Source organism: Pagrus pagrus, assembly GCF_965226575.1.
Source record: "Pagrus pagrus genome assembly, chromosome: 6".
Taxonomy (NCBI): Eukaryota; Metazoa; Chordata; class Actinopteri; order Spariformes; family Sparidae; genus Pagrus; species Pagrus pagrus.
This window is the reverse complement of record NC_140190.1, coordinates 7,625,997-7,642,168: the sequence shown is the minus strand read 5'-3', so window position 1 is coordinate 7,642,168 and position 16,172 is coordinate 7,625,997. Positions and strand designations below refer to the sequence as shown.

General features: G+C 42.7%; 1 protein-coding gene across 2 annotated transcripts in view; it reads right to left on the bottom strand.

Annotated features, from left to right (window-relative positions):
* sh3rf1 (SH3 domain containing ring finger 1) overlaps positions 1-16,140 on the bottom strand; it is a 32,302-nt gene extending 16,162 nt beyond the window's left edge. Inside the window, exons 1-2 of one of the 2 annotated variants that reach the window (XM_084355800.1) lie at positions 15,809-16,140; positions 14,371-14,876 (exon numbers count right to left, since the gene is read on the bottom strand). In XM_084355800.1, coding sequence (XP_084211926.1) covers positions 14,371-14,751 — 381 coding nt within the window. In that variant the 5' untranslated portion in view covers positions 14,752-14,876; positions 15,809-16,140. The remainder of the gene's footprint in view (positions 1-14,370; positions 14,877-15,808) is intronic. The other variant, XM_084355799.1, reaches the window with a different exon arrangement.
* Between the last annotated feature and the right edge of the window lie 32 nt (positions 16,141-16,172).

Sequence of the window (16,172 nt, the reverse complement as noted above, 5' to 3'; positions counted from 1 at the left end):
ACCATCAGTCCTGATCAAACATCCCCTCTGGAGAAGAAAGGGGACTGCGCTTCTGACAGTAAGGAGTGGCTACAATATAAATACTTCAAAAAAGTTTAATCTCAAAACTCCTCACTTGGATCTGAGGTAACTAAAATGTGGTCTGCGGGCCACAAGAAGCTTGTGATTCCTTATTTTGAGGCCCCCAACATGGACTTATTGTTTGATGTCGAAAAAAACCTGATATTGCACCTCAACTTGTTCTCATCCCTATATGAACAATAGTATTCAAAAACATGTTGTTGTTTCCATCCAACAGCCCAAAAGTTGTAGCAAGTGAATATCAACAAAGATAGCAGATAGATGATTTGGTGACACAAATATTTCGGTTCTCAGACTTCTTGACATGATAAACATGCTTATCAGTGCAGCGTATTATCAGTTAAAACAAATGTTTTGAGGATTTTCATGGGTCATTACCCTGTATCAGCTGGATATACAGAGGGAGATACAAAAGTTAATTAAGTCGGCTACTCCAGGCATCTGCTTTCACAACCTCCTCACACTGCATCTTTGAGTTGTTAATAACCATCAAAGAGAAACCGAACAGTCACTTGATTTTTGTTAAAAACATCTACCTCTGAAAACCAAATAAAACTTTGCCTTTAAACAACGACCCGGGTATCAAATAGGACCCACAACTTAACAGTTTTATCAGCGATTACAGCGTTACAATATGAGCGTTTGTCCACTAATGTACAACTGTCCATTGAAGAAGGAGGACAGGGGAGATGGGGCCAGGTCTTAAGACCACAACAAGCATGTATGGGAACAGTGTCTCCTCTTTCACAGGATTAAGTGCTCATTTTCCTTTAGGGGCTAGATGATTGGGTGGTGTTCAGTACTTCCTTTGTTGAAAATCAGACCTCCACTTTTTTAATTACATTTGTACTTTGCAGTAAAGAGTACTAACAGTTATCTTACATTTTTGAAAGAGTGAGAGGCAGACGGACAGACGAAGATAAAGACAGGGCGATTAAATGAGAGCGAGATTAGGCCGAATGTGTAGAGCATCAGATGGTGTGTGCAATTACTCCTGTACTGCATATAATGCAATTAGACTGGTGTGCTAAAGGGATTTGGCTGCTATAGTGTTCTCTTCCACAGCACTGGATTATAACTGAATTACCTAAGTGTTCTGCTCTACAGCACAGCCAAATGTCAACAACCAGTGAGTAGACAGGCATAAAAACACACACAATGCATGCATACAGTGGCGGTAAGACCGGGTCAAATGGGGATAATTACACTAACAGTTTGTCTTTACATCGTAAATTTTGCGAGAGAGGTTTTAAAAACAAACAAAGAGGTGTCCTGTAGGTCTTACAGTTTCAACACACTATTGAACTGCTATAAACACGGCTCAGACAATCAGCTCAACAAAATCACAGTTAAGTATCAACTGATTTATCAAAGAGTCGAAAGAAATTCGTTGCCAATTATTTGGAGAATTGATAAATAATTTTTCAAGCAAAAATGTCAAGATTTGCTGCTTATTAAAACGGTCTGATTTGCTGCTTTTCTTTGTCATTTATGACAGTAAACTTTGGGTTTTGATGGAAAAAATAAGCAATTTGAGGACGTCACTTTGGGCTCTGGGAAATTGTGATAAGCATTTTTCACACCTTCTTGATATTTTAAAGACTAAACGATTCACTGATTAAATCTGAAAATAACTGGCATATTAATCAATATTGACAGGATACCTAATGTTTTGTCTTTCACAGTCTCAACACAGTTGAACTGATGTACATGGTACAGGCAATCAACCAGCACAACAACATTCCGATAAATGATGAACTTACCATGCATTACAAAATAATACTTGTCCAACAGCTTGCCTCTACCGGGAAAAAACAAGGTTATATTCGAGGTTTAATGCCCCCAGAATCAGCTAATGCTTGAGTGCCAAATGAAACTAAAAACCAGTGCCAAGCAGCAAACAGTCAACGTGTGCACTATACACTGACGGATTGTTGATCTGGCTGTATCTAATCCATTGAATGAAATGATTGTGTTATGCCAATATTGGATTTCCAGGATTTGTGCATGATATGATGAATGAGTCCAATTAGCTAGGTATTGATTTCACGGGCACAAAATAGGGTTTAACATTGGGTAAAGTGTTGAGCAGGAGTGAATATTTGCCTGATGTCCGGACCAGAATTTTATAAAGAAAAAACAAAACACTTCTACAACGGCTCGTCAGTACAGGGAAAACATCAAGGTCACAGGTAGTTTTTTCTCCATCAGCAGTTCAAGGGTTGTGTGTAAGCACAGTAGACATAAACCTTTACCCCCTCTGTGTAAGTGCCAGACATGACTCCACTCCCATATGGATACCTCCAGGAGCTCTGCAGGGGTTTTACAATGAGCAGGGGGTACTACTGCCAAAACATTGTGTACGATGAGGGGGTGGGAGGGGTTGCCTGTCTGGTTTGCCCCTCTACAAACATTTCCAGGCCAAGACATGTCAGACATTGTACCAGTGGGAGCACAAGCAGCATCTGCCACACTGACCAGGTGGTCATGGGACATTTGTTGTTCATTACCAAGTCACCGTTTACTGAAGATCTTGCCACCAACATTGTGGCACAGGCATTGACACATGATGGGAGAGAGAAAATCTGAAGGCATGGGCCATCTTGATTCCATTAGAGCTGCATTAGTTTAAATTGATTCCTAATGGGCTTTTTAATGACCACTGTAGAGCAGGCCTATTTCACTGCTTCCACCACACTGTCTAAAGACCTGAGGGTTTGTTGGTGTAAAATGCAGGAACTGGGCTACAGACAAAGAGAGGCAGACAAAAGGCACAGATATCACGCTTATGAAAGCCAGAAGCCAGAAAGAGAGACCGTTATTCAACAAAACTAACCAAGCACGCAGTTGGGTGAATGATCGTGTACACATAAGCAGAGCAGAGGATGAAGCTAGTAGTAGTCTGTTTATCTGTTAGCTGTTTGTCTTTTTCAGGGTCTATTACATTTATGGTTGTTGTTGATAAAGCTGTTGTCGTTAAGTATTGACAATAGGTTTATCATTATTACAAATTGGTGAAATGAATGAGTCTTGATTTCTGCTGTCTTTAGGTGGCATTTCTTCATTGCTGCACCAAACAGTGGTGGCGAATGAGAGTAGTATGTATGTAGTATGTCCAAAAAGCATAAATATGAGGAACACCAAGAATGATTCAATCAAGGGAAAACTCAATTATAAATAGGAAGCCAAACTTTCACTCATTGAGATTTGGATAACTAAGACCTTCAGTTAAGAAGCCTCATGACACAGCTTACTCATCTAGAGCTGTTGTCTCCCTCTCTGTCTCAGACAAAAGAAAAACTTCCTTTCTCTGGTTTCTATGGAAACTCCACACAGGAGCACTTTTTTTTTGGCTATTTATAGGTCTCTTGACAGTGTCGTGAATCTTATGAGGGGGAGTCATTTAGAGTCCAATGAGTGCCCGGTTCTGGGGGAGAGTGCAATGATGGGGCCCAATTCAGTGGTGAAGTTTATGGGCTATCAGCTGGAAACCGTCTGACATTTTCGGAAATGTGTTTATTCACTTTCATGCTAAGAGTTAGATGAGAAGATCAATACCACTCTCAAGACTGTGCGCCAAATTTAAGACTACAGCCAAGAGCCGGTTAGCATTGCTTAGCATAAACACTGGAAACAGAGGGAAACAGGTACCTTGGCTCTCTCCAAGGGTAACAAAATCCACCTACCAGCACCTCTTAAGCTTATTAATTACTAGAAAGCTAATTCTTGAGTCCCAAATGAAACTTAGAGTGTCAAGCAGCAAACGTTAAACTTGTACATGATATACTTCTCAAACAATCATCTGGTTGTATTTAAGGCATTACAGACAATGTTGTAAATGAATGAAGTTATTCTGTTATGGCAATATTGGATTTGTCCATGATGTGATAAATTACTTAAATTGCTTAAATCAGGCAAAAAATAGACTTACATTGGTTAAAATGTTCAGCAGGAATCAATTTTTACCAAACAACACTGTACTCTTCCTGTACAGAATAAAAATAAAAAAATAAGGGGCATCATTAAGCGGATTCCTAAAATAAATACAATCTAACCGACACTCACTTGACTGCATTTCCTAAGGAGGGAAATAAGCAATAAACCATTCAAGCTTTCCAAGAGCTTTACCCTGTGACAACTCATTGTGCTTGTTTGTTGCCCTCGCTAAATAGCAAATGAGGGCCGACACATTAGTCTGCAGGCACAGAAAAACTCAGAGCAGTCTGGAGGCCAGATGGAAGCTTGGATCACATGTGAAAGGAACAGGAAGTTTCAAGACCTCGAAACTCTCCTTCTGTTCCTCCTGATGTCCTGATGTTCCTCGGTCATCTCTTAGTTAGCCTAACACTAACAATGTCCTCTACTCTCTCTAGTGCCAGCTACAAAACACATCTCAGGAGTCAGCACTCACTGAACACAGCAATTTACACTTTTAAAGCCACGCTGTAGGTGTTGCCTGGGGGCTCATGGGAAACCGGTTGCTAAACTATCCCAACTCCAAGAAAAATGGCTTTGATCATACAGAGCCCACAAGAGTGCAATGTGCAAAACCAGGAACTACATTGAGCTTTCTGTCTTAGGTAGCGGTGGATGATGGTGGGGTTTATAAAAACATTCACCACATGGACATACAATCAAGACATTTCTGAGCTGAGTGCACTTAGTAAGCTTTAGATTAGTCATCAGAAAGAAAGCATTTTAGCAGGAAGGGAGTATGGATTTATGGGAGAGCGTTTGCACACACTGTAGAGCTGTCACACATGCGGTTTTCATGAAGCTCTCGTGTGTTTGGCTGTATGTGTAGGCTCTACTGTGAAAATGTAATTGCACGAAACCACTTGCACATGGACTGGCACATCTCTTCGTGTAGCCTTATGTGTATGGGCTGGTTTCTTTACCTGGCTGGCCTCAGATGAGGGTAAAGGCTGGTTCTGGGTGGCCCCCTGGATCACCCAGACTGCTTGCCAGACTAAAAACTGAAAGAACACGACTCTTTAACTCTGTGCCAGTTCATACACTGGGCTTAACACTGTTCTCACAGGAACCCACTCACATTTCGGAGCAGACAGAGTGCAGGGGAGCTAGCAGAGTAGAAAGAGAAGGGGAGAGAAACAGTGTGAGATCAAAAGGCTGAAAAGAAAATAGGGTTGAGGAAGCAAGACTCGCCATACTGAAGCAAGACTCGCCATACTGAACCCATAATACAGTTCTTTGACATAGACATGCCCGCATTGAGTCAGCAGTTCCTTATCTAGTATAGCAAGAAAACGTGGGGCGGGCCACTTATGACAGGCAGATGATAAACATTGCATTTTAGACGTCATTGTCCACCAAGAAGCAGTGGTCTGTCTTGATTCTTCAAACCCCTTGATTTGACTTTTGATTTAAAGATTTTTTTCAGCACTGACTGCTACGCCATTGTTAGACTATCGTATATGGGTATAGTCATTTACATGTTCAAATTCTTTAAAAAGATGGGGGTAACCTACAAAAACAGTTTTGTTACAAAGTTCAGTTTCTTAAATCTGTCCTGAGTAAACCCCCTTCCCAAACAAATTAATAAAGGATATCTGAAAAAGAAAATAAATCGAACATCTCTGACTCCAACAGCGTCAAAATTGAAAGCTCATTTCATTTGATTTTGGAGTTAGAATAAGCCGTGACCCCCCTAATGAGCACCTCACTAATCAATAGAACATTTGGGTAAAAGGCATTATTTCAATTGTCAATGAGATCATTAACAACAACAACACAGGTGTCTAAGAACCTGGATTACCATCAAGAGAGGAGTTGCACATAGGAAGTAAGTTTGTATCCAAGCTACAGAGGGATTAGTTCACAAATGTCACAGTATCTGTGTATGGAGTACCAGTCAATATGAGCTGAATACTAAGCATTTCCTCACATTACTCTCCACTGTGCTGCTGAAAGCGTGCAGTGTCTGTGGCCTTTTGTTCCTCCTCGTCATTCAGGGTGAGCCACCTGCTCTGCTCTGCTCAGGCGACTTGGATTTATGCAGGGAGTTGCATCTTGAGGGGGAAATTTGACATGGGACTGGACCACTACCTACTCTGTAGATGCTGAATCTGACACAAAACCTGCTAAAGTCAATGCTATGCTGTCTCCCAGTTATCTTTGTTAAAAGTGTGTCTGGGCAGGCATATGTCTGTCTCATACGCCTGCGCATCTTTCAATTGTCCAGTGTTGCATATCAGACCAGTGGGCGACTGAAGAAGATTTGCTTGCATTGGCTGGTATTTGTACGCCTCAACAGTGGACAAACAAAGCCAGGATATTGACACAGGACTGGCAAAGGGCCAAGGCACAAACACTGCATCTGTTCTCCGACTCTAGAAGTCGCACAGCACTGACCATTTTTCACTTTCTTAAGGAAGTGTGTGAGTGTGTTTGTCCATTCCACCCTCGACTCAACCCAGATGTAACATGTAGCTGCTAGGTTTCCTTTATGTCCCCTGAATGCTAAGTGAGGCATCACGTTCTGGAGCGACAGTGGCGGAGCAATGAGGGGCAGATCTGAGGAGCTCAGAGTTTGGGGCCCTCAATAGTTTCTTGCTCTTCTGCAAAGATTTGCTGAGGAGTTGGTCATTAACAGGGCAACATTATTACAGCCATTTAACTGGTTGTGTCACTCTCGGACACCTGAGCTTTACAAGTACAGTTCAGATTTTATTTTACGGTAAGAAATCTAAAGTGTCAAAACAGGCATTATATTTTCAACACTATAAGTATGAAAAAGTGTGTTTCCCAAAACCCAAGATGACGTCCTCCAATGTCTTGTTCTGTCCACAACTGAAAGATATTTAGTTTGCTGTCATAGAGTAGTAAAACGAATGAATCGATTATCAAAACAGTTGGTGATTAATTTAGTAGTTGACAACTAATCGATTAATCGTTGCAGCTCTATTTTCACGTCTATCTTGACACGTCACATTAGACAAATTAGGCCATTAGAGGGAAACGCATAGGCAGGGCTTGTAGGACTCAAGACATTTGACAAGTAGACAATTCTGCTGGCACAGACTCACATTACATAAATCCAGGTTGCTGTGGTTACTCAGCCCACAGTAATACCATTAAGCACTGGGCAGAAAGGAGAGACAGATGCTGGTGCCTCTAAAGCTAATCAGGATGTCCATATACTTGAGAGCTAATGGGCTTCTCCTTGACATGAGCAGCATGAAGATCACACCTTTCTATCATGGAGAAACAAAATACAGGCTCCTTGGCTCAAACCTGCGTTGACATTTCAACATAGTGCTGGCACAGATCTGTTTGTGTACCGACTACACACCTGTGTTTTTGTGGTTGCGCACTGTATAAGGGCCCTAGCGGAACTAAAATCAGTCTGTGAGTCATTAAAACAAACATTGCCCTGGCTTGGTCAGGCCAAACTCACAGAGGGCTGGGTCTGTGTTTGTGTAAAACGACTTGGCTCAAAGTACATTTGCCTCGAGTCAGAACAGTTATGATGGGAAACGAGTGTGAATGTGATTCTGTAGTCAGTGCTTGTGGTTGTCTGTGTGTGCAGACGGCATATCATGGATGAAAGAAGCCCCAAGTCTTTGTCAGTGCTCTCCCCTATTCAAGTGCACTTCAGTAATTAATCACACACTGTCAGCAAGCAAGACCTCACACGTGTGGAGTAACTAAGAGCACAGTAGCAGGGCTCTCAAGATTTGAGAGATTTTCTTACAAAATAAAATACAGATTAGTCATTTTTTACCCATCTGGAAAAGAGACCTTTCAAAAAAGATTTATTGATTAATCAAACGACAGAAAAATATTCTGCAACTATTTTGATAATTGCACAATTGTTGTTCTGTTTCAGGTTTTATGTCAATGAAAACTGGACCTCTTTTTTTCTGACATTTTACAGAGGAAACTACTCAAGTAATCGAGAAAATAACACACAGTTTAAAAGACCGAGCAATCGTGGAAAAAAAACAGTCTCTTCAAACATGCAGTCTCCTGCCATTCATGTTCCCATTTCAGGGAGAACAGTTGCACTTTGTTTACATACAAATCACTTCTCACAAACAATCTCAACTTTAAACTTATGGTTCAGAAAGAGGGCTATAGTTGCTTTTTATTGTTAAGCCATGGCACATGGTTGCTCGGCAGTAACACCAATACTGTCCTTTCAACAGAAGATATACTGTATGAAAAATACACCGGATGCACAGTGTCTTGTCACAGCTGGAACAAAGATGTCAGTTGAGGGACAAATGCAGATTAACTGCACCTCTGGGCCTCAAAGAAAAACAGGAAACTTCTCAGCACATCGCTGAACAGCAAACACATAGGGCTTATAGAAGAAAGGCCAGAGATCTGTGGAAATCATTTAAAATATTTTATAGAATCATTCTTCCCTGTCTCAGAAGGAGGTCTGGGACCACACATCACTCATGCAGTAGCAAGGTGAGCCAGAGGCAGCTGCTGCTGCTGCTTGAAGATGCGTGAAGAGCCAGTAATAGTTCTTGGGTCAGAGGTCAAACAACTGAAAACGAAACTCCTAGCAAATCATGATTCTGCCTTAGGGATGGGAACTAAACACTTAACATGCCAGCAGTCAAACGGCCCATGGATGACCAATCCTGGCCCACCAATCACAACACAGGGTGAGGGGTCAAACTGCTCTGTTACGGCCAGGCAGCAGGTATTAAGGGCAGTTTGGGAATAAGGGAGGGACACAATGGGACACATGTTGTCAAACAGCTGACAAAACAGTCAAAAGAATAAATTCCACTGAAAACAATTTTGAGTCAACCGAGCCAGGAGACTAGTTACTGGAATAAAATGCAGAATGCATATTTCAGGTATGACCACAAGCTCAAAGTGGACAGTAAAACAAACTATTGATAAGAGCTGGTCCACAAAACATGTTTCCCCAAGGGACCTTGGCCACTGGACCACACATATAAAAGGAGGAGTGCTAAAGAAAGGCTTTCAGAGGCCCCCACAGGTGTGACAGGACGGTGGTAAAGAAGGTCATGGCTGCTTCCCTTACTATTGTCCTGCTGACAGACTTGTCAAGAGCTGAGATATGGACGGAAGAAGCGGGGGGGTTGTGCCATTGGCAAATGTGGCATTTTTGGTTGGTGGACCACCCAGAATTTAGTGTTAAAACCGCTGGAAATAACAACAAACGTGAACCCATCTTTGTTAAGAAAACCTACACAATGAGGTAAAATGTTATCATCAGTTCACATGAGGGAGCTAGACAGTCCAAACTGTAGAGAAAATGATGACCAGATGGTTAGCACAGTGGAAGAATATGAAAAGATCTTGCAACAAGATACAACTGCTGCAGCTGAATCTGCCCTGGGGCTTTCAGGTGCAGAGGCACATCACTGCAAGCATGATTATCAAAAGAACTACACTTTCAAATCACCACTTTTACCTGGGAATCAAAGCACAGCACTGCACGTCTAACAGCAAAAAAAAAATGTACACATAGATATGCGTTGATACTTAAAGAAGGTTGACTGAAGGCGGTGAACATGAGCTGGCAAGTGGGACGAGACTAGACAAGCCCAATGTTTAGAGGAGAAACAGTGACCTGCAACTACGCATGGCATTCCTCAGAGACACACTCACACACTAACACAAAACATCCTCCTCCGCCTGGGAAAGAGAGGTTAGAAAGAGAGGTTAAAAAGAGACTGAGACAAACAAGTCAACTCTTTCCTCTATGTGTCTGGCAAATCCTGAAAGCCCCAAAAAAGACAAAGAGAGGCACACACCCTTCATCAGGGGAGCAGTGTTGGACTACAATGAGGAGGCCGTGGCTGCACCTTAATCACATGATTAGGTCTTTGAACTTTTCCTTGGGGATTATATAAACACATACATGAGGGACAGTAACTTCCTACAGCTTAACTGGCCTCTTGCTCGTTTATTGTATGTTTCCAAAACATATGTGATGCTCTATGTAGGTTAGGAGAGCAATTGGCTGCCGACCTGTTCAAGGTGCCTGTCCTGGTAGCGCCAAACTTCAGATAACCGCACTGACTTTGAAATCGAAGCCAATCCTTTGTTTGGGGTGCTTATGTTTAATGTCCCAGACAAATTCTGTGGTCTCATTTAGCTACTTATTAGCAAACACATTTTAAAGACACAAACGCTTTTTAATTCATATGTGGCGTATAAACGTGAAAATCTCGTGTTAAAACTTGTGATAACCACAGACCTTATTTCAAGCATGAAACTGAAAACCTATCCAAAAAACCCATTGACTTCAAGATGAGGGAACCATGTGTGCAAAAATGTGTACTTGATCATGATATTATCTCTTTGGCCAGATTGCCCACCACTACTCCATTACATTGTTGTATAGTATGGATGGTAGAGGATGGATAGATTTGCAACCTTCTGTGTTGCACATTGGTGGTATGAAAATCTCCAATTATCTACTGTCTTGATACTTTGGGTAACAATACTATCAGAAACCATTCATTCAAGAGTATATTTAATAACCCGGCACTGAAAAACTGCACATGCAACAAGAAACAAACTGACAGAAGGTGCGTTAGATAAGTCTTTAAAAAAAAAAACACAGTGGCAACCAGAGAGACAGACATGCCGTTTGCTTCACTAAATAACAAGTGTTTTGTTTCGACAGAATGAGAGTCAGCAGTCAACAGTAAGAGGAGAACGGGGAGCAGTGCCGACTCACTGTCTAATAAACGCTAATCTCATTAGACCTTTAACAGGCTCCAGCCTGGATTTAGATAGCAAGGAGGGAGGAGGAACACAGCAGAAATATGGGGGAAAAATACAGCCTGTGTCAGTGTCTCATAAGAGAAAATTACAGGTGGCTCCAAAATCCCTGACACACACTGTCCAGAAGGTCATGGCTACTTGTAGACCTCCGTGGGAAATACAGAGGAGGCAGGGGAAAAGTGTGAGTGTGTTGAGAGAGAGCAGGAATGAATAGACCAAAGGCCTCTTGAAAAATTCCCAGTGGAAAGCAGTAAGTATGTGTTTGCCAGTATGTGGGCAGTGTGAGGGTGTAATGACGGGGTTCTGTCGCGCAGGCAGAGGTCAGCCAGCCGGCCAAAAGGAAAGGCTTCAACAACAATATGATGTCATCAAAGAGGGCCAGCGTGACTCATCGACCTCAGTCGAGGGAGGTGCACAGGAATTTTAATGAGATACCTCAACATAAGGAACCCATAAACAGCATTCTTTTTCTCTAAAAGGAATAAATCAAGAACAAAGAGAGAGGACAAAAAAACCACCAAAAAATGTATTAGAAAAACTACCAGGGAATGAAAAACCACAGTGTCTCGGTGGTAACAAGACATTAGACAACTTCCTTCAATCAGCAGCAAATAATACATAATTAAACAGATGTGTTTTGCTTCCTGTTTGTTTAGAAGCAATTCAGTGGATTTGAAGATAATGAGAAATAATAGCAGGTGGAGGGTGCCATTAAACGTAAGAGGCCTATAAAAAGAAAAACTTTCCTTGTATAAAGCTCTCATTACCAAAGAAAAGACAATGACCTAATTACAACCCCAGGAGCTTGGGAAAGAATAGTCTCTCATTTCCCATCAACTAAACACACAAAGAGTCACACACTCACAGAGTGAAGTTATTATTGTTAATTAAAGCCTTATTTCATGGGTATTATTGCACAATATCAGAGCTCAAAACGTAACCTAAACTGTGGCTAATGCACAACACCATTAAAACAAACACTAAATCTTTACAACAAAAAAGGAAAAACATAAAAGAAGCTATATTTTGAGTCCATGGGATCAATGCCTCAACCCTCTAGAGGACTATAATGATAACTGAAGACATCCACTGAGACCCTTCTCTAATTCTTCTCCCCTCTCCCTGGTCGGCTCCGACCCCTGACTGCCATGACTCCTGAACCCTCACCTTTGACTCCCAGACAGCTCCAATGGCTTTACTCGCTCTCACGCAAAAAAAACCCCACTGAGCTATCTGGTCTCAATCTGTGCGAACAAAATACTGTGTTATATGAGTCAACAGGGCCAAGAGGAAGACAAAACATCCATGTAACGAAGCACCATGGAGGTGAGTCATCGACCTGACTGTGAAGGGCCAGACAACCACAAGACGTGCCTTTTCATTCCCGCTCATCAAAGAAATGCCGTGGCAGAGTGTCAAACAACTGCTGCAACCCTGGAAATGGGAGGAGGAGGGGCACAAAGCTGACTGTGCAAGGTAGCACACAAAACATTTGTCCCTTTTGGTCGTGACGCCTTCACTTAACACTCATCAGCTTCTGTGACTGGTAGCCCTCTACACACACACACACAATCTCTCTTGGCCACTCTACACGTGTCGGTCAGTCAGTAAGATCAGAGGGGACCCGAAACAAAACCCTGTTGTGCATCTGTCAGGCAGTCCCCGCCGCCCTCCCCTCCTGGCCATTCTCTGGCCACATAAGAATCGGAGGTGGAGCTCTGCTTGGACAAGGGCACTGCACCAGAGGAGCAGCTTCAAGCCTTGAAATAGCCCAGAAATCGGGGGACAGATGACAAACAATAAAGAAGTGGGACTGAGGGTGTCACCCAGGGGCAGTGAAGCGCTCAGTCCCCATGGAGCACTGGCCAGAGATCAGACTGGGCAATCAGCGAGAGCTTTGATCCCTGCCTTTCATGTTCTGAAAACGTTACACCTGCACAGCCACGTCTTTTCTTCTTCTCTGTCATCAGCGAAACGCCTTAGGATGGAAGAACTTGAACTAGACCTGAGAGATTCTAGTCCATAACATGACGTTCTACAAAACAGTTGAAAAAGAAAGGAAAATAAGAAATGGCATTTGAATGCACTTCACAGTCTCGCATGCTTTCATTCAACGTGTGAATGGGGGAGGATTGATTATAATCCCTCCGTGCCTACACGGAGGGATTATAATCAACTGTCAATCTTAAAAACATGAAATAATGTGGTCGTTTCAAATGTCCACCTCTTTATCTCTGACAAACAGGCTTATAGGAATCGAGGGAAATTCCACAATGCACAAACAGCTTTGAAATGAGAACGTATCCTCTGATGTGATACTATGGCAAATGAGGCGGGTCCCCCACTAGCGATTTACAGCGAGGTCTCTGATCTCCGTACCTGCACGGCGAGGCAGATACATTATCAGCAGCGCTCTGACATTCCAGTGATTCTACACAGGACCTTGACATCTTTTCATCTAAACTATCCTCCCTACGTGAGCTGCTCAAAGAGGGGGCCCACGCGTTTTCCACATATTTTTTGTTCTCTCACATTTTTTCAGTAATGTTACCATCTTCATTGGTACAGCAAAAATATTTTAAGAATCTTGACAATTTCAGAGTAAAGACAACACTATTTATGTGAATTTTTTGCTCGTATCAAGATGTCATGTTCTCTGGTGTGTGCCCATATTATAAAGTTCACACCAAATAGACTAAGCAGCTCAGGGAGAGTAACACATTCACATACAAGTGTGATTTTGAGTTTTATACCTCATACATAGCTGCAATAATGTACTGGGTGTTGACTTTCCCAGAGAGGAGGTTAAATAATAAAGAAAAGCAGTTCTTGTTAGAGGTAGTGGTATGAATAACACTAATGCTAGACATACTATGGAGTTCGCTGGCCTCAGCACCTGCTTTCATTTGATATGCGTTTCCACATAACCATTAGAACAAAAACAAATTCAAATCAGCCAATGTTTCCTTGCACTTACAGATTGATTAATCTAAAATATTATTTTCCTCTTTCAATGACTTGAAAAACTCATCTCCTTTTCATCTGTTTAAATAAACAAGGGCTCCCAACATTTTACAGTTTTCTTCCTCTTCTTTAACTACACTTTGAAACTCTCTCTCAGTACTGCAGATTAAACAGCCACCCTGTAGTCCCACCCTGCTTTTCTCACGTAGGAAAACTACAGCAGGAATCTCAAGTGCACGAAAGACTTTGGCAAACGGCATTGTCAGCAACTGAGTAAGAACTGAGAACCATTCTTTGAGGAACAGCCCAGCTGCAGTAGGCACAGAGCAGAATCATTTGTTGGCTCAACTGTTAACTACTCTCAATCATTTCCATTAGTAATGTTGGGCCGCTAGTCAACTGGCTGGCTTTTGGATCACCATGATAACAGTTAATCCGCAGCAAAGATTAGAGAGCCAGCAATGCAACATGCTGCTTTAAATCCACACAGATTTTCTCTGTTTTGTTTCAGCTTGACCCTAACAATGGGAAACACAGATTCGTGCTCACTGATCCATGATGAGTCACAGTGAGTATACTAACCCTGACGAGGGTGCTCTTAGCCTGAGCTCGCTGGGGTTGAGCTCCTGGGGTGCCCTGCTCCCTGGTCCCGCTGCCGTGCGCTCTGGCCACGGCTCCAGACGTCCCATTTGTGCAGACTCCTGCCCCAGGACCAGCCCTCCGAGGCCTCTGCTTGATGCCATCTAACAGGCGCACGAGAAGGATGTTGCTGGGGAGCTCATCCACGGCACACTCCACCAACGTCCTGCACTCTGGGCAGCGCAGCTCTCCACGTGAGCCTAGGATGCCCTGAAGGCAACGGCGGCAGAAGGTGTGTTGACAGGGTAGAACCTTCGCAGAGGCATCCAGTCGCTCCAGACAAACGGGGCACTCAAGCAAATCCAACAATATTGACTCGTCCATTCTCTATGCGTTCTGCCACCACTTCAGCAGAAGAACATGATGCTGAGGAGGTTTGTGTTTGGAAGCAGGACCAGTGCCGTCACGTCACTCCCATACCTCGGCTGTGGCCATGGCATCTGCATCAGCTAGACAACAGGGCAAAGACATGCAAATGAATCAACTGTACACACAGGAAATAGGTCACGTTATGCTTACAACAGACAGCACATATGGCTGAAACTGAAGTGTCTCTTTGTTGAGCATGGGTAGTGTTGCGTTTCAGTTGGCACAGTGAAAAACTGAGACATTCACGCCACGTTTAAAACTGTAGCAATGAGCTGACAACACAAAGCGTCTGTGCTATCGTCTGCCTTACGATTAAGGACTTGAGGATTTAGGAACAAGTTGATCTAATTAACTTAACAGATAATTACACCTGGAAACGGTAATCTTGGATCAGTGGATCGTTGAACGTTTGCATCGTCAACACGCCTGGACAAACAAGAGAAACCTACAGCGACGGAGCAGGAGTGACAGGCTGTGATTTGTCTACAAAAATGTCTAAAAATGTGTTCAAATATCTTATCTAAACTGATGATTCGTGCAAAAAACACTACAACTACTCACTACGAATCAGCCGGGTGTAATTTACTTTATAAATGCTGACATCACAGGAAGGCATTTAATGATAGGATCCAAATATTTCAAGCTTGTTCAGCCATAGCGTAACATTACTCCGGCAAAAAAAATGTCAATATTACGTAACACTAAGCAGCAAGAAGAACGTGTACTCATGTTCCGAGGACTTTGTTTACGACCTTATAACTGTGCGCAGTGGTGTTTCTCAGAAAGGAGACATTTAAACTGACTTACCCGAGGTAAAGTAAGTTCGCTAGCAGAGACGGCTCGCTAGCGCGGGGCTACTTTTTAACGTAGTTAGCAACTAACTTAACAGTTAGAAGTTTTTACAGCACTCGTACTTGGGGAAAAAAAGGTTTTCTCCAACTTCTCACACGAAAGCAATTCATTTAAAACACTTAAAAAAAAACATTCGTACACTTACTGCAATTCAGCTTACCTCTTCCAAAACAGGACTCCTCCTCTTGTTGCCCCGTATCTCCCAATTTTTGCTTTCTTGCTAACGTTACTAGTTAGCAGGCTACCTGGAACATACAAGCCACTTATCTGGAGTATTCGCCCCAACTACTATTGTTCTTCCACTATATGTCTCCTTTAAAGGTGTAAAACCGGTCGCAAAAACAAACCTCTGTCAGATACTTGAGTAAAACCTAACGTTAAAAAAGACACGGGCGAGACAACGGAACTCCAGCCGCACCGAGCGCCATGCTAGTCCGCTACTTGTGTTCTGCTGCTGGACTGAGCTGCTGGAAACAAGCGGAGAGGGGGAGGGAGTGTGTGGGCTTCAAGGGCTGTCGGGAAAC